Source organism: Sus scrofa, chromosome 18 (assembly GCF_000003025.6).
Source record: "Sus scrofa isolate TJ Tabasco breed Duroc chromosome 18, Sscrofa11.1, whole genome shotgun sequence".
NCBI classification, from domain to species: domain Eukaryota; kingdom Metazoa; phylum Chordata; class Mammalia; order Artiodactyla; family Suidae; genus Sus; species Sus scrofa.
Window position 1 is genome coordinate 13,896,541 of NC_010460.4, and position 22,198 is coordinate 13,918,738.

Here is a 22,198-nt window from a genome sequence, read left to right on the forward strand (position 1 = left end):
AATGAACAGTTCAAGAGCAAATTAGTAACTTGCCAGAGTGTGCTGAGTATTTTTGAAGGATATAGTACAAAAAAGTAAAAAATAGAAGGCATGAAAGAAAAGCAGCATAAAGGATCTACTGGTTCTAATCTCTGCTGAGAGAACTTTCAGAAATAGCTAAGAATGGATGGGAAGAGATAATGAAAGAACTAATAGAAGAAAATAACTCATGATGAAAATCAATTATCCTCAGATTAAAAGGGTTCTGTGCGTATGAAGCAAGATGACTGAAATCGGTATCAACATGTGTTTATATAATTGTGAATGTTTAGAGTATCTAGAATAAAGAAAAAGTTCTCAAAGTTCATGAAAGAAAAATACATAGATCACAAAGGAACAAGAATAAATCTGATGCCATTGTTTTTGTTTTATGACTATAGAAAAGAGAAATCAAGTGAGAAATATTTTACCAAATTTTTGAGTGAATGTAAGTTTGAATGAAGAATTGCCAGTTTTGGAGTTCCCATTGTGGCTCAGTGGTTAATGAATCCATGTAGGAACCATGAGGTTGTGGGTTTGATCCCTGGCCTTGCTCAGTGGGTTAAGGATCCAGCATTGCCATGAGCTGCGGTGTAGTAGGTTGCAGACGCAGCTTGGATCCTGCATTGCTGTGGCTGTGGCGTGGGCCAGTGGCTACAGCTCTGATTGGACCCCTAGCCTGGGAACCTCCATATGCCGCTGGTGTGGCCCTAAAAAGACAAAGGGAAAAAAAAAAAGAATTCTCAATTTCATTCAGATTTGAAACAAACATTTTCCAGACATACAGAGGTTCATAAAGTTTAACATGCACAAGCAGCAGAGTTGAAGATGACTACAAGGTTTCAAACTGAGCAATAGAAGTACAGAATGGTTGTTAACTGAGATGGGAAAGACTCCCAATAGGAATAGGGTGTTGGTTTTGTTTTTTTGTCTTTTTGTCTTTTAGGGCTGCACTGGAGGCATATGGAGGTCCCCAGGCTAGGGGTCGAATTGGAGCTGTAGCCGCCAGCCTACACCACAGCTCACGGCAACACCAGATCCTTAACCCACTGAGTGAGGCCAGGAGTCGAACCTGTGTCCTCATGGATGCTAGTCGGGTTCGTTAACCACTGAGCCACGATGGGAACTCCTGTTTTTGTTTTTGTTTTTTGTTTTAATTAAAGTATAGTTGATTTACAGTGTTGTGCCAATTTCTGCTGTACAGCGAAGTGACCCAGTCATACATACATACATACATACATATATATATATATATATATCTCCTTTTTTTCATATCTTCCATTCCATCATGTTCTATCACAGGAGATTGGATCTTGTTCCCTGCGCCATACAGCAGCACCTCATTGTTTATCCATTCTAAATGTAGGGAATAGGATTTTTTGAGAAGATCGGGAACTCAGTTTTAGACATGTTAAGTTTGAGATTCCTATTATAAAATAATGACTCTGGATGAAATCACATGAGAAAGTCAGTGAAAAATATGAGAGATTGTCACAAGGACAAATACCAAGGCTCTGCAGCATTTATAGAAAAAAAAAAAAAAAAAAGTCCAGATTAAAGAAATATGAGACAGCCTCCTTTTGAGTCTCTAACTTTTAGTCTTTAGGTGAGGCACTTACTGTTAGTAGTCAAACAGGAGGGTTTTTGTTTCTTGTTTTTATTTTACTTTACTGTACTTTATTTTTCTCTTTGACTGAATATCCACAGTCCTTAGAACTGCTCCTTAGTCATAGCAAACCTCACTCCTGCCTGTCTCACGGGTTGCATCATGGAAGTCAGACAGTGCAGGCCACACTACCTGAGGCCTGGCTTAGCTTTGCCAGAGAGTCTCCTGAGTACACATAGCTATGAAACTGCCTGTATCACTCTGGGGCCAGCAAATTTTTGCATCTCTGGAGACCAGCTTCAGTTGTTATATTAACACAGAAGGAACCCACAGGTGTCGCTAGAGACCTGGAGAGGACCATGAAGCTATGATAATTGAGATGATTTAAATAAACTTACAGTTGCAAATAAAGGACTAATTGAAGCAAGCTCCCAATTTTGGCCCACAAGATGAAACCTGTCTATCTCTTTTGTCTAAATAGATTTGAAAAGCAGAGAGAGGGGCAGGTTTTAAAAACCCATAAAAGTTTAGTATTTCAAAGGTTCTTAGTTGTTGAGCCTAGTGAGGTCAAAAGGACTTTAGTGCTTCCCTAAACATAGGCATAGGCTACCTGATCATTCCTTAGACTGCCTTTGCATGTCCTTTTGGTGTAGCATTTCTGAGAAAAATACCTGGTGGAAACAGCAAATACAGGAACACAGATGGTATACTGACATAGCATCATGCAACATTGACTTGCATGGAAACTAGGGACTGGCCAAGGAAATAAAAACTTCAACAAAGGTATTACTGTTTTTACCTCAGAAATAAAAGAAGATATTGTATCCATAAAACAAGATTGGGGTGGTATAAAAAATTTAGTGAACAATAGACATTGTTACTGAAAATTAAAATTGTCTTCAATAATATGATTAGAGAATATTCCCAGGACCAAAAAATATATTTTCAGATTAGAAAGGCACCAAAGAATATAAAAACACTGGAGTTCCCGTCGTGGCGCAGTGGTTAACAAATCCGACTAGGAACCATGAGGTTGCAGGTTCGGTCCCTGCCCTTGCTCAGTGGGTTAACGATCCGGCATTGCCTTGAGCTGTGGTGTAAGGTTGCAGACGCGGCTCGGATCCCACATTGCTGTGGCTCTGGCGTAGGCTGGAGGCTAACACCTCCGATCTGACTCCTAGCCTGGGAACCTACATATGCCGCAGGAGCGGCCCAAGAAATAGCAAAAAGACAAAAAATAAATAAATAAATAAGAAAATGAAAAGAAAAAAAAGAATATAAAAACACTAATTCAAAAATCTGTATTCACTCTTATGTTCCTCATAGTATTGTTTATAATAACAGAGATACAAAAACAACCTGATGTCCATCAGTGGATGAATAGATAAAGATGTGGGACAGGCACACACATACATTCTCTTGAATACTACTCTGCCACAAAAAAAAAAAAAGAATCTTGGCTTGAAGGGTCTATACTAATTGAAATAAGTCAGATGAAGAAAGACAAATACTGTGTGATTTTACATATGTATAATATACAAACAGAAAATAAATGAACAAACCAAATAAAAACAAACAGGTACAGAGAGCAGAGTAGTGGATACCAGAGGGGAAGGGGCAGAGTGGGGAGGGCAGAATGGGTAAAGGGTTTCAACTGATTGGTGACAGAAACTAAAATTTTAGTAGTGAGCACATTGTCTTTTCTAGGACCACACCCACGGCATATGGAGGTTCCCAGGCTAGGGATCCAATCGGCGATGTAGCCGCCAGCCTACACCAGAGCCACAGCAATGAGGGATCCAAGCCTCATCTACAACCTATGCCACAGTTCACGGCAACTCCAGATCCTTAACCCACTGAGTGAGGCCAGGGATCGAACCTGCAACCTCAAGGTTCCTAGTTGGATTTATTAACCAGTGAGCCACAACTCCTTGTAGGGTACATAGAAGTAGAAATAAAATGTTGCATGCATGAAATTTAATAGACGGTTATAAACCGGTGTTACCTTAAAAAAACTTACAGGTTTCAAAAGAGGAAAGAATAAGTTGCCCATAAAAGATCAGGAATCAAAGTCATTTTACACTCTGCTAAAGCAGGCATGAAGCTAGAAGGCACTTCTGAAGGAAATTTATTTTAATTCGAGAACTCCATATCTGCTCAGCTGTTAAGTGTAAAGGTATTATGAAAAGACATTTTCGGACTTAAAAGTTTCTCAAAAGGTTTTTGGTTTTTTTTTTTTTTTTTTTGTCTGTCTTTTTAGGGCCTCACCCGCAGCACATGGAGATTCTCAGGCCAGGGGTCCTGTCAGAGCTATAGCTGCGAGGCCAGGGATCAAACCCACAACCTCATGGTTCCTAATCGGATTCGTTTCTGCTGTGCCACGACGGGGACTCCCTCAAAAGTTTTTTATTCATTCTTGCTCAGGATTCTCTTAGAGGGGTATGCCCCACCAATGTGAAAGAACGAAGAAGAGAAATGAGATAGAGAAAATAGGTTTTCAAACACAGGAGAGAAACAATGGGATTCCTTGGATGGTGGGGAAAGATAACAGCTCTGTCACATAGAGGACAGTTTAACTCAGGATGTGGCAAATCTCAAAGCTCCAAGGGAAATATGTACAAGAAATTCAAAATGAAGTAATATTTGTTTATTACTTTTTTCTTTTTTGGATGCCCTGTGGCACATGGAGTTTCTAGGCCAGGGATCAGATCCTAGCTGAGCCGAAGTTGCAGTCTAAGCCACAGTTGGGGCAACACAGGATCCCCAACCCATTGTTCCAAGGCAGGGATCGAACCTGTTTCTCTGCACTCCCAAGACACCACCAATCCCATTGCACCCCAGTGGGAACTCCGATATTTGGTGTTTTTAAGGAAGTGTCTTGTGTGTGAGGCCATTTCAATAGCTGGAGGAGATTTTGATGGTTGAGTTAGTAATAAACACATAGAGATTTAATCAAGCAAAACACATCTATTAACTCTAGGGGAAACAAAAAGTTGTAAATGAAAGGGAAAGTAATCATATTATGCCACAGCGGCTCAGAAAAGAGGTAGGGATTGGGTCCCCCCTACACCCCCACATTCTGTTGTTACAGCACCATTTGTAGAAAAGACTATACATACCCTTTACTTGTGAATGGTTTTGGACTTTCTTGAAAATCAGTGGCTCATAAGTATGTCAGTCTTCTTCTAGAGTTTATATCCCATCACTGATAATTATATCTTATCTTTTTGTCAGTACCACATAGTCTTGATTATTCTCAGTCCTCAAATCTGTTATAATAAATTTTTTCAACTTTTTAATTCTTTTTAGAATTTATTTTGGATATGTAAATCTTAGCCTTTCCACCGAAGTTTTAAAATTAGTTTGTCATTTTGTATTAAAAAAATACTGGGATTTGATTGAGATTGCACTAAATAAACAAGCCTACGCCAAGGCCATAGTGATGCAGGATCCAAGCCGCATCTGTGACCTATACCACAGCTCATGGCAATATGGGATTCTTAACCCACTGAGCGAGGCCATGGATCAAACCTGCAACCTCATGGTTCCTAGTCAGATTCGTTTCTACTGCATCACAGTGGGAACTCCAAGGTTGATTGGTTTTTGAATCAGCCTTCCCTATCAAGAATAAATCTCATTTGGAGTTCCCTGTTGTGGCTCAGTGGTTAATGAATCCGGCTAGGAACCATGAGGTTGTGGGTTCTATCCCTGGCCTTGCTCAGTGGGTTGGGGATCTGGCATTACCGTGAGCTATGATGTCGTTCTCAGATGCGGCTCAGATCTGGCATTGCTGTGGCTCTGGTAAAGGCCAGCAGCAAAAAAAAAAAAAAAAAAAAGAATAAATCTCATTTGATCATAATGTACTATCTTTTTTGTTTCAGTTTGCTAATATTTTTAGAATGATTTTTTTGTCTCTGTCATGTGAGGTATTTATCTGTACCTTAAAAAAATAACTTTAGATTTAATACCAAAGAAATACTGGTTTCATAAAATGAGTTAGAAAAACTTTCCTTATCCTCTATATTCTGAAGGAGTGTATATGTGATTGGTGTTACTTCTTTTTTACTTCTTTATTATTGATACTCTTACTCTGTCGGGGTGTCTTTGCCCAAGAGCTATGTATGGAAATTGGTTACCACAGGATTCTTCTATGTAGATTACTGCAATTCTTTTTGTTCAGTTCCCCCTTTGTGGTATCTTGCCCTATAAGTTTCAGTTGTCCCAACTTCTTCAAATTTTGATCATTGTCCCCTCTGCTTAATGTGACTGTTGGATTCAGTGCTTGGGTCCAGTAAGTGCCAGAAGAGCCAAAAACTGGGACACTTGTGGATTTCATCTGTCTTAATTCTTTTCTTTCTTTCTTTTTTCTTTTTTGGCCGCCCTGTTCCCGGGCCAAGGATGAGATCTATGCTGCAGTCATGACCCAAGCCACAGATGTGGCAACTCCAGATCCTTAACTCACTGTGCCAGGCTGGGAATCGAACTTGTGTCTCAGTGCTCCCAAGATGCCCACAGATCCCGTTGCACCATAGTGGGAACTCCTTATTTCTTTTCTTTCAGAGGTCATAGACCTGCTGTTCCTTGCCTGTTGTTCAATATCTGAAAACGATGATTTCATACGTTTTATCTAGTTTTCTAGTTTATGCTGGTAGCCCTAGTGTTTTATCATCTAATCTGCCATGGCTGAAGGTGGAAGTGTATAAATAACATTTGAACTTTATAGTAATGTAATTGTGACTTTTGATCTAATCAAAATTAAGATGGAAAGTTGGAAAATGGGCTTGGGATGTATGGTTAGGCTGGCTGAAAGAAAGGTAAATATTCAACTTGCATAAAGTGGTAATATTGAACACTGAATAATCAAGTAGCACTACAAGCATGTTATTTAATGACATGATAGTAAATGACATTATCTAAAACTAGAGATTATTTTCAGGGAGAGACAACTCTTGCAGGAAAAAAAAAGATATGGGGGATTGCTCATTTTCCTACTTAACCTTATCGAACTGTTTGATGAGGAATACTTAGAAAAAAATTAATAAAATTAGGGAAAAAAGAATAGGCAAATGGAAACCTTAAGAAAGAAGGTATAATAATATCAATATTAGTTAGGCATAATCACATTCAAGATCAAATCATTTTAAAAGGATAAAGAGGATATATTTCTTTCTTTCTTTCTTTCTTTTTTTTTTTTTTTTTTTTTTTTTTTGATTTTTAGGGCCACCCCCATGGCATAGGGAGGTTCCCAGGCCAGGTAGGGGTTGAATCGGAGCTACAGCTGCTGGCCTACACCACAGCCACAGCAACACCAGATCCAAGCTGCATCTGCAACGTACACCATAGCTCACCGCAGCCCTGGATCCTTAACCCAATGAGTGATGCCAGGGATTGAACCCGTAACGTCATGGTTCCTAGTTGGATTTGTTTTTGCTGGGCTACAACGGGAACTTCCAAGAGATATTTTTTCTTACTGATAAAAGATATCCCTAAAGTTATGAAGCCTTTATCTAATTAACAGCAGAGCTTTGAGGTATATTGGGTTGGTGTAATTACCAGGAGAAACTGAATCCACATTCATATGGAGAGATTTCTAATTTCTGCATATTAGAAATAGATGAAGTAGGAGTTCCCATTGTGCCTCAGCAGTAACAAACCTGACTAGTATCCATGAGAATGCGAGTTTGAGCTCTGGCCTTGTTCAGTGGGTTAAGGATCTGGTGTTGCCGTGAGCTGTGGTGTAAGCTGCAGATGTGGATTGGATCCAGCATTGCTGTGACTGTGGTGTAGGCTGTCTGCTGCAGCTCCAGTTTGACCCCAGCTTGGGAACTTCCCTGTGTGGAACCTGCAGCCCTAAAAACCAAAAGCAGAAAAAAAAAAAAAAAAAAAAAAGAATTACACAATTAAAAAGAAAATTGAATGCTTGATTAACATGATCACAAGAATGTGTGTTTGTGCATCACACAACTTTGTAAAAAACTTTAAAATACAAGTGCACTGGACACAAAAATAAATTGTTAAGCCACAGTGGAAATACTAATCATTTGCCAAAAGTAGATCACTTGTGTATTTCATTTTATTTATTCTGCTTGGGGTTTGTAGGGCTTCTTAAATCGGTGGATTTGATAAGTTTCATTAATTCTGGAAAAAATTAAGCCAGTATCTCTTCAGATAACTGCCTTTATTCTCTTTCCTTTCTGGGACTCTCATTAAATATTTTCCAGATCTTTTCATTGTCTTAGTGTTTTTTAATCTATTTTCTGTTTTCTTTCTTTTTCTTCTTCCCCTAATGGAGTAAAGGATGATTTCTTCTGATCAGTCTTTTAGTGTTTTGAATGTTTTCCTTTTTCTTTCTTTTTTTTAAAAATTTTTATTTATTTATTTTTCTTTCTTTTTTTCAGGTCTAGACTACAGAGTTTTAAATTTTTGCCATTGTGTTTTTCATTTCTAGAAGTAATGTTTGTTCTTTTTTGTTACTTGATAGGTTATTTTTTTAAGAAGAGTTTATACCCTGCAGATATTTACAAGTTTGTCTTCTAATTGTTTAAACAGATAAACATTATTGTTTTAAATTCTTTGTGCAGTAATTCCAATAGCTGAAGTTTGTGAAGGATGGTTCTGCTGGTTGTTTGTTCATGTTGTTTTTTTTCTTTCTTTTTCTTTTTTGTCTTTTATCTTTTTAGGGCAGCACCTGCAGCATATGGAGGTTCCCAGGCTAGAGGTCGAGTTGGAGCTATAGCTGCCGGCCTGCACTACAGCCACAGCACCTTGGGATCTGAGCTGTGTCTGTGACCTACAGCACAGGTTGCGGCAACGCCGGATCCTTAACCCACTGATCCAGGCTGGGGATCAAACCTGCGTCCTCATGGATACTAGTCGGTTTTGTTAACTGCTGAGCCATGATGGGAACTCTGATGTTGTTTTATTTCTTTATGCACTTGGTTTTCTGAATCTACTTCCTGGTTGATACCATTGAATTATTTGTAGGATTCTCCAAGACCTAAGATGGATTTCACCTACTCTTTAGAGGTTTTGATTTGGCTTCTGCTGGATCCTGTAAGCATTGCCATTAGAAATGCTTCAAGCATAAAGGTCTTTGCTTTGGTCAAGTATAAAGATCTTTTGATCTCCAGGATGCACATCTTCCCTAGGGTTGATTTCAGCTTCTGTAGGATGCTTTTCTTCTATACACTTTCCCTTTTTCCTCTCTTGTTCTGACTTCACTGTAGTTTATACTTACCCTGAGAAAAATGAACCCTTTGAATTGGTGGGTGGGTGGATTAATATCTAAGATGTCTCATTTTAAGATGAGACCCAATGAAAAACTCTTCACCTTGGGTTTGCCTTGGACTTTAAATGTTGCCCCACTTCCCCTGTTTTTCCTCTCTCCCCATTTATTGTTACTTAGACTTTCTACTTATCTCTCTGGGTTTTGACTTTCATCCAAAATTGGCTTGGGACTTCCCCACTGAAGATCATTGCTGTTTAAGATACTGGTTAAAAAAAAAAGTCTTAAATAGTATTTTTCATTGTTTTTGGTAAGAGGAAGAGATAAAGCCGTAGGTGCATTTATTAGGAAATGGGCTTTTTTCCAGGTTAAGAAACCAGATAAAGAATGAACATTGCAATGGTAGAAGGTAGAGATTAAGTAGCATTTAGTGAAATAGAAAAAAGGCGGGGAGTACCTTGATGGTTCAGTGGGTTAAAGGTCCAGTATTGTTACTGCTGGGGCTCTGGTTACTGCTGTGGTGTATGTTTGGTCCCTGGGAACTTCTGCATGCTGTGGGCATGGCCAAAAAATTTAAAAATTTAAAAGAAAAAAGAAAAAAAGCCGTATTTCAGTAAAAGTTCGAGCTGGTTCTTTGAAAAGACGGATAAAATAATCAAAGTCTTGGTAAGTATGGTTACAAAATAAAGAGAAGACACCTGAAAATACATTAGAAATAAAAGTGGGCTGATAACTATATGTATGAAAGGGATTAAGTGGTTACACTAGAGACTAAAAACTATCTTTATTAGTAGTTTGGCAATTTATTGAAAATTAATGCTACTAAAGTGTTTTACACATTAAAAATGCTTCTCCACAGTTAATCCTACTTAGCACTAGTTTGCAACATACAGCTAAAGAAAAATTTTTTGCTTTTGACTTTTTACTTGATGCTGTATTTCTAGAAAATTAAGTTTAACATATGTGTTGCCAGAATAAGATATTTGAAGGGTATATCATAGAACTAATTTGCCTTGTTCTTCTGTATTGGTATCTTTTTGTATTGATATCTGTAATGATATCATTATGTAGCAGTTACATTTGAATAAAGTTGACTTTCAAACCTGATGGAAATACATATCCATAGAAAAGAGTCCAGTGTTATAAACTCAACATGGTGGTGCATCAGTAAGTAACACATTTTGATGAGGAGTGATACTGCAACCCAATTGTAGGTAGTTGTTATTCTCCTTTTTTTGGTGTGTTTATGCTTTTTTTCTTTTCCCCATTTTTACATTTCTTTGCATTATCTTTTATCAGTATTTTACAGTGTCAGAGATTGTTAATGAAAAAAACCTAAATGCTCTTCAAATCTTCCATGTTCTCAGAAAAGTTACACTAGTGTTTCTCAAACAGTCTCTGACGCAGGATCAGATTTGTGTGCTATGCTGGCCCCCCAACTCCACCTCTGCCCTAGTCCATTGGGGACTGATACAGGGTCCTGTTTTCATGCCTAGTACCCAGCTATGTCATGTAATTTGCCACCTAAGCTCAATAACACCTACACCGATAAATATCTTATTCTGTGTAGTCCACTGATGATGTTCTTAAATGTTGTGGCAATGTTAACTTGGTATAAAAGTTTCCAAATGCTTTTTCTCAGTTTTTGTTCTTTTCTTATCATGGACTGATAAAAATGTAGTTCACAGACCAGACTTTGAAGTGGAACTAGGAACAGTCTATATGCTTGATCCTTTCAAGGAGTGGATTATTACCACTGTAGATGTTTGTGAAGCATCAGCTTTCAATGATTTTAATGATAAATGCTCCAAAAGGAGCTACCCAGAAATCCTGTGGTAGAAAATAGCTTTTCCATTTGCCAGTGAAAAATTTTAGTCATCTTGTGGAAAGGTATTTTAATTGGTTTGTATGTAGTTCATTTTTATACTTGTGCCTGCATAGCTTTAAATAGCTTCATGGGATTAAAATCATTCAGGCAGATAGGTTAAAATTGAAAGGGGGTAATACAGGTACAGAATGGTGGGTGGAGAAGACAGAGAAAAAATTTAAATGGGAAGGTTACATCATTGATGGAAGAATTGAATTTCTTGTAATAGATCTTTAACCATTTGGTTCCTCAAATTAAAATGCAAGAACACTTTGAAATAAGATTTAAAAAAATAAAGGAAAATTAGTAGTGCTAAATTTCCAGTTTTTAGAGAGTAGCTTGGTGTTCATGTGGGCAAATATTTATTGAGCTCCTAAAATGGGTGACACAAACCTTACACTTAATCCTGGAGAAAGCCCTCAGGTCATGCAGAAGTCAGGTATTACAGAATCAATTTTTTTATATTTGTCCCACGCACAAGTAAGTTGGAGTATGCCAAATAGGACCAATTAGCTTAAAGATTAAGATTTTTAAATGTGAGAACCGAATACTGTAGGCGTTTACATCCTGCAGGATCAGTGAATTATGCCTGAGTATTAAGAACAGGATTTTTGGAGCCTTACGTTGTTACTAATAGAAGTTGAGCAACATAGAAGGAAATCTCACTCTCTTTGCGCTCAGCGTTAGAGTGTGCTCACAAATTAGAGGGTGTTTGTTTTTCTGTATACTTAAAAATATATATGTATGAAGAGATGAGAGTGGAGTTCCCACTGTGGTACAGTGGGTTAATGATCCGGCTTGTCTCTGCAGAGACCTCAGTTTGATTCCAGGTCTGGCGTTGTGAGTTAAGGATCCAGGGTTGCTGCAGCTTTGGCATAGGTTGCAGCTCTGGCTAGGATTTGATCCCTGGCCAGAGAACTTCATATGCCCTGGGGGCAGGAGTGGAGGCTGGAGGGGGAGATGAAAGTAATTTTATGTTAAAGGCATTCAGGGTTTCTCGCTTGTGGGTACCTCTTCCTCTCTTCCTTGTCCCCACTTTTTTTCTTGATGGCATTGTTTCTGTTAGTCCTCACTTCTGATGTTTTGAGAGGCACAGTTTCTCATTTCTGGATCTCTTCACATTCAGCTTTAGATATAGCTATTTAGTGTGTTCCATCTTCCATTAATTATTAACTGTTTTTTATTAGTTATACAGCTATCCCTAGGTGTCTGCAGGGGATTATTTCTAGGAATACCCTGCTCCCCCGAAGATATCAAAAATTCATGGATGCTCAAATTCCTTATATAAAAGAGTAGTATTTGCATGTATTTGTATGTCCTCCATATATTTTTTTTTTTTTTGTCTTTTGTTGTTGTTGTTGTTGTTGTTGCTATTGCTATTTCTTGGGCCGCTCCCGCGGCATATGGAGGTTCCCAGGCTAGGGGTTGAATCGGAGCTGTAGCCACCGGCCTACGCCAGAGCCACAGCAACGCGGGATCTGAGCCGCGTCTGCAACCTACACCACAGCTCACGGCAACGCCGGATCGTTAACCCACTGAGCAAGGGCAGGAACCGAACCCGCAACCTCATGGTTCCTAGTCGGATTCGTTAACCACTGCGCCACGACGGGAACTCCGTCCTCCATATATTTTAAAAAATCTTTAAATTATGCATATCTAATACAAGGTAAGTGCTGTATAAATAGTTGTAAAAACAATGTAAATCTTATGTAAACCATTGCTGGGCACATGTCAAATTCAAGTTTTGGTTTTTGGAACTTTCTGAAATTTTTTTTTGCCCGAATATTTTCAGCCCGTGGTTGGTTGAGTCTGAGGATGTAGAACTCGCAGATATGGAGGGCCAGCTGTAATAATAACTGATTTATTGTGCAGGAAACAGGGTTTTTGGGGTTTTTTTTTCTCCCATTTTTGGCTGCCCCATGGCATATGGAGCTCCCGGGCCAGGGATCAGGTTGGAGCTGCAGTCTTTTTTTTTTTTTCAGGGCCACACCCATGGCATATGGAAGTTCCCAGGCTAGGGGCCAAATCAGAGCTATAGCTGCTGAGCTGTACCACAGTCATAGCAATGCAGAATCCGAGCCCTGTCTGTGACTTCCACGCCTCACGGCACTGCTGGGAGATTAACCCACTAAGTGAGGCCAGGAATTGAACCTGCATCCTCATGGATACTAGTCTGGTTCATTGACACTGAGCCACGACTGGGAACTCTGAGTGGCAGTCTTGACCTAAGCCACAGGTGCGGCAGTGCCAGATCTTTAACCCATTGTGCCGGGCTGTGGATTGAACTCAAGTCCCAGTGTTCCCAGGATGCTGCCTATCCCATTGCACCACCATGGGAGCTCTAGAACACAGTTTTAATCACTGTTAGTGTGCTGTCCTTTTAAATTCTCACAGAAATCCTCTGAATAAAATACTGCGATTCCCATTGTATGGAAGCGAAGACCAAGGCAGACAGATTGCATAATTTAGCAAGGTGTCTCGGTAAAGAGTGAGCCAAGATTCAAAGACAGGCACTGTGAGTCCATAGCTCTTACTGAGGCCATCAGTAGCCCTGGCATTAGGAGTAGGAATGAAAACAGCATTGTAATGATGAAAGAGGAAAACATTTTAACAGTGTAATTGCTAGTATTTGTTGAAGGATTATTATGTTCCAGTTTATAATGGTAATTGCTTTATAAGTGTTATTTTATCTTTACACCAGTGTTTAAGATTATTTTCATTTTACTTAGGAAGAAACTGAGGCATAGAGTCTAAATGACTTGCCAGATGAGTAATAAGTGTTGAAAGTAAATTCAAATTCCTAGGCCAGAATATCTATGTATTGTTGATTATTTGCCTGTCTGTGCCCTTCTTTGAGTGGGAGTGTATTAAAGAACAAGTATTTCATTAATCCTCAGGCACATAGTAGGTTTTCATTAAATATTTGTTGATGATAATACATAAACCCGTATTTAGGTGAGAGAACTTATATTCTTTGCTTTTTAGACTTAGAAGCTTAATTTTCCCGTAAACTATGTGCTAGGCATTGTAGGGAATACCAAGATTTTTTTTTTTTTTAATTTTAGAATCTTTGGTGATGTTTTAAGTTTCAGCACTAAAAGTGGTCTGTGCTAAGCTCTAAAAAATAGTATTTTTAAAACAATTTTATTTAGCGTTTATTTTTTTTTTTTTTCCTTTTTCAACTCCACCCATGGCATATGAAAGTTCCTGGGCCAGCGATCAAATCCAAGCCACGGATGTGTAGTACCTACACTATAGCTGTGACAACACCAGATCCTTAACCCACTGTGCTGGACTGAGACTCGAACTCTTGCCTCTGCAGTGACCTGAGCTGTTGCAGAGACAATGCCAGATCCTTAACCTGCTGCACCACAGAGGAAACTCCCAGCATTTAACTTCTATTAAATGAAAAATATTTTAGGCAGTTATAAGAGTCAGAAAAAGAGAGATGTAACAAATAACTGCATACATATCATCCAGAATTTGATAATTGTTATTCATGCAGTGTTCTTTCTATTTAATGCTAACTTCTGTGTTTGTTTTATACCTGAAGCCATATCCAGAAGACCCAGCAGTTTATAAACCACTCTCCCAGGAAGAACTGCAAAGGATAAAGAATGAGAAAAAACAGAAACAAAATGAGAGAAAACAGAAAATATCAGAAAATCGCAAACATTTGGCTAGTGTTCGTGTTGTACAAAAAAACCTCGTCTTTGTTGTAGGTCTGTCTCAGCGCCTAGCAGACCCAGAGGTAAGTCCTCTTCTCTTTTCTTTCTCAGCTTGGCATTTTGGTGGTGGTGGTGTTTATTTGGAAGTAACAGCTGACCCTGCCCAACTTGCAAGATTCACATGAAAATATTAAAGCTTAAGAGAAAATGGGAAATTATTTTTTTAATAATCACTAAGAAACCAGTGACCGGTTGTGATCTTAGGCAAGTGTCTTATACTTTCTTGGCTCATTTTCTTCAGTTGTGAAACCAGACAGTCTAACTAGTTCTTTAAAGTTCCCTTAAGTGCTAATAATCTGTGAAAGTTAGATAATAGTTCTATTTTGCTGTCAAGGCTCACTCTATTTTGCTGACTACTCTGTTTCTGTCCTCTTTTCTATAGCTGTGTAAGGACTAACAGTGGGAGATCCAGTTTCATGAACTCACCAAAGATCAGTTTTTTGTTTTGTTTTTGTTTTTTGTTGTGTCCAAATAGTAATTCTTGGTTATAGAGCAATGATAGAACCGTTGCTCTCCTGTATCATCATTCTTTACTCATTCATTTTAAGCCAGTTTTGGGGAAAGAGGGAGAATTTGATGAAGGCAAACTGTGGACCAGGTTCTTTGTTGTTTGATTAGAGGCAGGGGAGAGCTTAACCCTTTAGTTTATTATTTAACTCTTTCCTCGCCTTCTTCCACCAGCCTTATAATAGTGTTGAACACCTAACTTTTTTTGATGCCCTTGTATGCGCATTTTTTAATTTTTAGTTTCCGATATACCAAAAATTCCTGCCTAGATTGATGGAAAGGCAGAAGGAAACTTGATTGACAGAATGTTTACTTCAGTAATAGAGAGCTGGTTTGGGGGAATCTGCCAGCAGTACTTCTCGAGAAGGATTTGAAGTAATGCTCATGTTACCAGTCAGATGGAGGATTATAGTGAGTATGTTTAGGGAGGTGGGACTCTTTGGACTTGGCTAAGTGGGCTAAAGACCCCAGCAGGAGGAAATTTAAGAAGTCTGAAATTTGGAGTTCCCATTGTGGCGCAGCGGAAACGAATCCATCTAGGAACCTTGAGGTTGTAGGTTCGATCCCTGGCCTCACTCAGCAGGTCAAGGATCTGGCATTGCTGTGAGCTGTGGTGTAGAAGAAAAGTAAAGAAAATATTTATTGGGAGTTGCCATTGTGCCTTAGCAGGTTAGGAACCTAATAAATATCCATGAGAATACAGGTTTAATTCCTGGCCTCACTCATTGGGTAAGGATCCAGTGTTGCTGTGAGCTCGTGGTGTAGGCCAGCAGCTGCAGCTCTGATTCAACCTGTGGGAACTTCCACGTGCTGCAGGCGTGCCCTGAAAAGCAAAGAAAGAAAGAAAATATTTATTACTGATGTGTTTACTGTGTTTTGAGGCTGTGAAGGGCTTTAAAATCAATAGAGGAAAAGAGAATCAAGGAGACCTTATGAAGAAGATTCTGTCATTGTTAATGAATGTGAAGACGGTTCAGGAATTAGCAGGACCTAGGTCCAGGGATGCTGGCATTAGTGGACTACATTATCTTCCAGAGACCAGGTTATCTCCAAACCTAAAAGGGTGGGTCTCGGGTTCATGTGGGAAAAGAGATGTTAAGGAAAGAGCTCTTTTTAGGCCTAGGGCTCAACCTCAACAGCCAGTTCTCCCTTTTTTTTTGTCTTTTTGTCTTTTCAGGGCTGCACCTGCGAGGTGTATGGAGGTTCCCAGGCTAGGGGTGTAATAGGAGCTGTAGCCGCCAGCCTATGCCAGAGCCACGGCACTGCCAGATCCGAGCTGCACCTGTGACCTACACCACAGCTCACAGCAATGCTTTGTTTTTGCTGTGCCACGATGGGAACTCCCTCCCTTTTTCTAATGCTAGTATTTAACTCCCCAGAAAGGCAGAATCTTACTGCTACATATTTGTACCAGTGCTTCTTTCTCCTTTCAGCACTGCTTTTTTTCCAACCAGAGAGCATTTCTTCCCTGTACAAGTTTGTTATTTACTGACTTATATTTACTCCTACTAATCTTTGATTAGAATACACTTTTGCATTTCTAAAACTGCTATGCCAGTAAATTAATGGAACTTTTATTTTGATTTAACAACACTTGGATAGTGATGCACTTGACTTTGTTAATACATCTTGGGTTTGGTCAGCTATGGTACTGGAGGCATACAGAGGAGCATCTGAAGGCTGGATAAAATTAAGCCATAATCTCAATCTGATGTTTGGATTATAAATTTCCTACCTCTTAAGGGTCTGTGTTTTGTTTTTGCTTGGGTACAGAAATTTCTTATTTTCACTTAAAATATTATGACTCCAGGGAGTTCCATGGTCTGATTAGGACTCAGTGCTTGCACCACTGTGGCCCGGATTCCATTCCTGGTCTGGGAACTGAGGTCCCATGGCACACTGTGGGGTTGGGGGAAGTGGGGGGGAAGGTTCCAGTAAGATTAATCTGAGAAACTATTACACAGAAAGAAATTAATCTAAGGGGTGACTACTGAGGGAAAGCACTTTATCATGAGTTTAAATATACTTTAAAAATCACTCCTCTGCTTTTACACTTTGGAAATCATTGTTGCTTGGTAAAAGGACATTTCCTTAAACATTTTTCTCTCATTTATTTTTCTTGAAAATCTAGGAAAACTAGAGATTAGTGTTTTGTTAAATCCTACTACTTCTAAATAATATCTTTAAATTTTTTTTCTTAATTTAAATGTATAACCCTTTTAGATTGGAAAACTTAAAGTTGGCTTTATTAAAAAACTTGAAATTTCAAATTGGGTAACTTTTGAGTCAGGCAGGGCAGATCCCTGTGATTTACTTAATTTGGGATGATGAGCAGTTTGATATTTAACCGAATTCTAATTACCAAAGCTGGAACATGTAGGGAAAATTAAAGATTATTTTGAGAATAGTTTCTGTATATCTGAAAACTTCATATCAAGATTGATTTTCAAAATGTATTCATTTATCACGCTGTAGAAAAAAAACTAAAGATGTGGTAGTTAGAGGTAATCATCTTCTAAGTCCTAAATTTTTTTTTTTTTTTTGTCTTTTTGTCTTTTCTAGGGCCGTTTCCGCGGCACACGGAGGTTCCCAGGCTAGGAGTCAAATCGGAGCCGTAGCCACCGGCCTACACTAGAGCCACAGCAACGCAGGATCCGAGCTGCATCTGCAACCTTCACCACAGCTCATGGCAACGCTGGGTCCTTAACCCACTGAGCAAGGCCAGAGATCAAACCCGCAAGCTCATGGTTCCTAGTCAGATTTGTTAACCACTGCGCCACAACGGGAACTCTAAATCCTAAAATTTTAGATTTGTCAAAAATCTAATTCATATGTTCTGTAAATTAACTTTTGAATACTTACAGTGTGTTGGGTACTTTTTTTTTTGGCCACGTCCACAGCATTCAGAAGTTCCCAGGCTAGGGATTGAAGCCTTGCACAGCAGTGACCCAAGCCACAGCAGTGACAGTGCCAGATCCTTAACCTCCTAGACCACCAGGGAACTCCCTATGTGTTAGGTACTTTGATATTGGACATGAAGTGTTTTAAGCAAGCCAGACACAGGTTCTCCCCTTACGAACTTACAGACAGTGGAGAAGACATAATTAAGTACTTGTAAATATGCTGAGCAGTGGGTGGTACAGGGCTTTTTGAGAACATGTAACAGTGGGGAACATCGCTAGTATAGAGATCCATGAAAAGCCTCCCTGAGGAAGGGATGATTAAAAATGACTAGGGATTAACTGGGCAGTGAATAAGGGCAAGGGTGTCCCAGATATGCGGTAAGGTGAGAGAGCAGCTTGTTTGTGGAATGGAAAGCCACAGCCACAGCAAATTGTGATTCGAGCCGTGTCTGCGACCTATACCACAGCTAACGGCAACACCGAATCCTTAACCTACTGGGTAAAGGCAGGGATCGAACCCTCATCATCGTGGATCCTAGTCAGGTTCGTTAACCACTGAGCCACAATGGGAACTCTGGGAAGACTTTAATGACAACAATCATTTCACTTTACAAATGGGAAACTGAGGCACAGGTAGGTCGAGTGACTTGCCTAGGATCACACTATTTCATAGCAGACCCAGGACTAGAAAACCAACCTCCTGGTCTTAGAGCTCCTATTCCGGAGTGTTTTACACTAATGTTTGGCCTGTGGTTCCTCTCTCCATCTATCCATTCATCCCTCTATCTACTTACCACATTTAAAATTTTCTCTGTAGTGTCCATAAACACTTGACTGTGCTCCCAAAGAATATGTAAGAAGAGATTTTACACATTAGGTGTGCTACTGGACATCTATTACAAAGCCTCTTATATACTGGTTAGTACTAATGCTGACTCACTGTGAAGTAAATATAGGATGTTGAGTATTTCGGTAATGAGATGATATGTAGGGTGTTCTGCCTCCTACCCTTACTGTTTACTTTCTTTATTTACTAGAGTACTGTTTTGCTTGTTGACTGTTAATGTTTAGACAGAATCTGGAGTGTTCAACTTGATATACAGTATTTAGATTATTTGAATTTATCTTGTCTGGGCAGGTCATTTCTTATCAGCCATAGGCCATTTGCTAATTATTATATTAAGGCCCACCAATGTTTTGTATCTAATTCTTTTTGTTCAATGGTAAAACAGTTCCGTTTTTCATTAAGCATTTATTGAGTACCTACAATGTGCCAGACACTGTGTAAGACATTGAACATAAATGAATAAAAAGGTAGCCCCTGCTTATTTACAAAAGTTAAAGTAGTACACTCTGAGGAGTGCTGTGTGCGGCATAAGAGATGGCACCTGACCTTGCTGGGAAGGTATGTACTCCCCTGCTATCTTTGGGGCTAAGTGCTTCAGGCATAGGAATTACACAAATGCTTCTGGATGAGAAAGAGCTTAATGTGCAGCTGATTTGTTTGGCTGGAAGATTAGAGTGAAATGGTCAGAGGTGAGGCTGGCAAGGTAAGTGGTAACAGACGAAGGGCTATCTAACCATGCAAAGGAATTTGTGCTTGTCTTAAAGGCAATGAGAAGCTATTGATTATTCTTAAGATCAGAATGGCATGGCTAGATTTGTGCTTTGAAAATATCATTCTGGCTGCAAATCTTATATTATTATGAAGGCAGTATACTCAAATATTGGCCAGAACTTATTTCCATAAGCCAGTCTTGAACCTTTACAGACCCAGTGCCCACTTTTCTTAAGGTAATATTTTATTTTGTTTTAGGGCTGTACCTGTGGCATATAGAAGTTCCCAGGCTAGGGGTCCAGTTGGAGCTGCAACTGCTGCCGTATGCCACAGCCACAGCAACGCAGGCTCCAAGCTGTGTCTTTGACCTACAACACAGCTCATGGCAACATTGGATCCTTAAAACACTGAGTAATGCTAAGGATCGAACGTGTATCCTCATGGATACTAGTTGGGTTCGTTGCTGCTGAGCCACAACGGGAACTTGTTAAGTTAACATTTTAAGCACCCTTTAAGTTTCATGAAATGACTTTTTGATAATAAAATGTCTATGTAGATACACAATTTGAAAAAAAAGAGAAATCAAGGTAATTATAAAAACTATTTCTACATGTAAATATTTGGGTATCTTTAGAACCTTGCTACTCAAGGTGTGTGGCCTCTGGTCTGGTAGCATTAGTATCACCTGGGAACTTATGCAGAAACTCTTAGGATATAAGAATATATATTTTAACTAGACCCTCAAATGATTTGTATGTGCCTATAAGTTTGTGAAGTACATTTTTTCAGTATGTTATAACATAGATGCTTGCATCTGTTTATAGAATTGCTATGAATATGACAACTACAAATGCAAATTGTTACAGGTGTATGTATTGGCAGCTCAGGTCCCATGCCAGTGATGGGATTTTTCTGAAATAATTCTTAGTAAAATTCCAAACAAAGCTCTTGTAGTTGTCCCTTAATTACATACTATTTGCTTTCCTGTAAATTCAACATATGTCAAAACTGGGGAGCTACTTTATGTTTATATATAATGTAGAGTTAGTTTCTAGGTTCATTTACTTACAGACTTCTCAGCTACATGAATGCCTTGTATAGCATTCAAAAGTGGTGCAGGACAGTTCTTTGTTGTGCACGGCTAGCCTGAATGTTGTAAGCCATCCCTGGCTCCCGTCCACTGAACAGTAGTGTCTCCCAGTCACTTCGACAGCCTCTCCCAATAAAAGCTCCCATAGAGTTCCAGAATGCTCCCTTTGAATGCTGCCTTCATTAAGAATTACTGTCATAAACTTGGATATGATACAAAATGCTGATGCAGCACAACTGGTGGCCAGCCTGAATATTTTGAAGCAGGTATTTTGGCTGAGGCCTTTTGCAGAGTTGATGTGTACCCAGCTGGAATGCAGTACTACATTTCACTAGCCAGAAAACTTTTCAAAACATACTCTTCCCTACCCCTCAATCCCAACACTTTCCTCTGAACAACCTGAGAGTCATTGCTTTTGCCACTCTTACTCTCATATCCCTAAGGAGATTTGGATGGAAAAAAGATTGAAAACCACTATAATCACTTCCCGTTGTAATCCATTAAAATTGGTTGTAGAGGGGAGTTCCCTGGTGGTCTAGTGGTTAGGATTTGGTGCTTTGCACTGTTGTGGCCAGGGTTCATTTCTGGTCTGGGAACTGAGGTCGCACATCAAGCTGCATGCAGCAGTCAAGAAAAAAAAAAAAAAAAGAAAGAAAAAGAAAAAAAGAAAATGCCTGTAGAAAATATAATAAAACATAAAATAAGGTAAAAGTAATTATTTTTATTAAGTTGAAAACTGTTAGGAATTAATGATATCCCAGCCATAGACTGTTTCATAAAACTTTGATTTTGTCAGATGCAGAACATATTAGCTATGAGAATATTATTAAATAAGAGTGTTTGAACAGATTTGTACAGAAAGCTTTCACTGAGAGAGAGCTTGCTAGTTGGAGAGATTGTAGGTCTAGAGGTAAATTCAAGGAAAAGCTTAATTTTGAGGTACTTGAAAATAATGTGAGAGATTTTTATATGAAGTTATATACAGTCAAATTAGCTAAGGTTAAATAAGTTTGGAAGGGAGGGTAAATGAACGTAGATAGGTATCACATAGCGAAAAACCTGTAACACAAGTATGAGGACAAGTAACCACCAAGAAGTAACCAGGTAATAGAGAAAAAAAATATGTGTAAGTTTTTTTCCCCATTCATCTATCACCTCACATTTGTTATTTATCAGGAAATGAGAGAGAATAGCAGGACATGGTTGAAAAATGGTAAAATTTATTGACATAAGGAAATTGTGTGTAAATGTATGTAGACACATACACGGTAATAAGTCATAAAGCATAGAAAGTTGAAGGTCCTCTTTCCATATTGGAATTTGTAGCTTGTAAACAATGCTTTAAGAAAATGTACAAAATGTTATATACAATAGATGTGTAAGTACAGACTGTCTCTACTTGTGTTTGTTCTTGAGTTTATATTCTGTTTGATACCTAATCTTGGTCATTGTTTTGAGAATTACTCTCATATAAGGATCATATATTAATGAAAATGTGATTGGGATAGTTGATCTATTTTGTGTTTAAGAGTATTGTGAAGGTAAGATCCCACAGATTATTGGTACAGATATTAGATCATAGTAGATAATGCCAAACTTAGTTAAGTCTCAGTTTCTGTTCTGTGGGTCAGTAAAGAACAACTTAAAACTCTGTTAATGATTTCCTTAGGTTAACCACACAGATTGTAATTAGAAA

At 38.8% G+C, this 22,198-nt stretch overlaps 1 protein-coding gene across 6 annotated transcripts in view; it reads left to right on the forward strand.

Moving 5' to 3' along the window:
* CNOT4 (CCR4-NOT transcription complex subunit 4) overlaps positions 1–22,198 on the forward strand; it is a 158,961-nt gene that overhangs the window by 74,968 nt on the left and 61,795 nt on the right. For all 6 annotated transcript variants that reach the window (XM_021078767.1, XM_021078768.1, XM_021078769.1 and 3 more), the window contains exon 3: positions 14,270–14,467. In XM_021078767.1, coding sequence (XP_020934426.1) covers positions 14,270–14,467 — 198 coding nt within the window. The remainder of the gene's footprint in view (positions 1–14,269; positions 14,468–22,198) is intronic.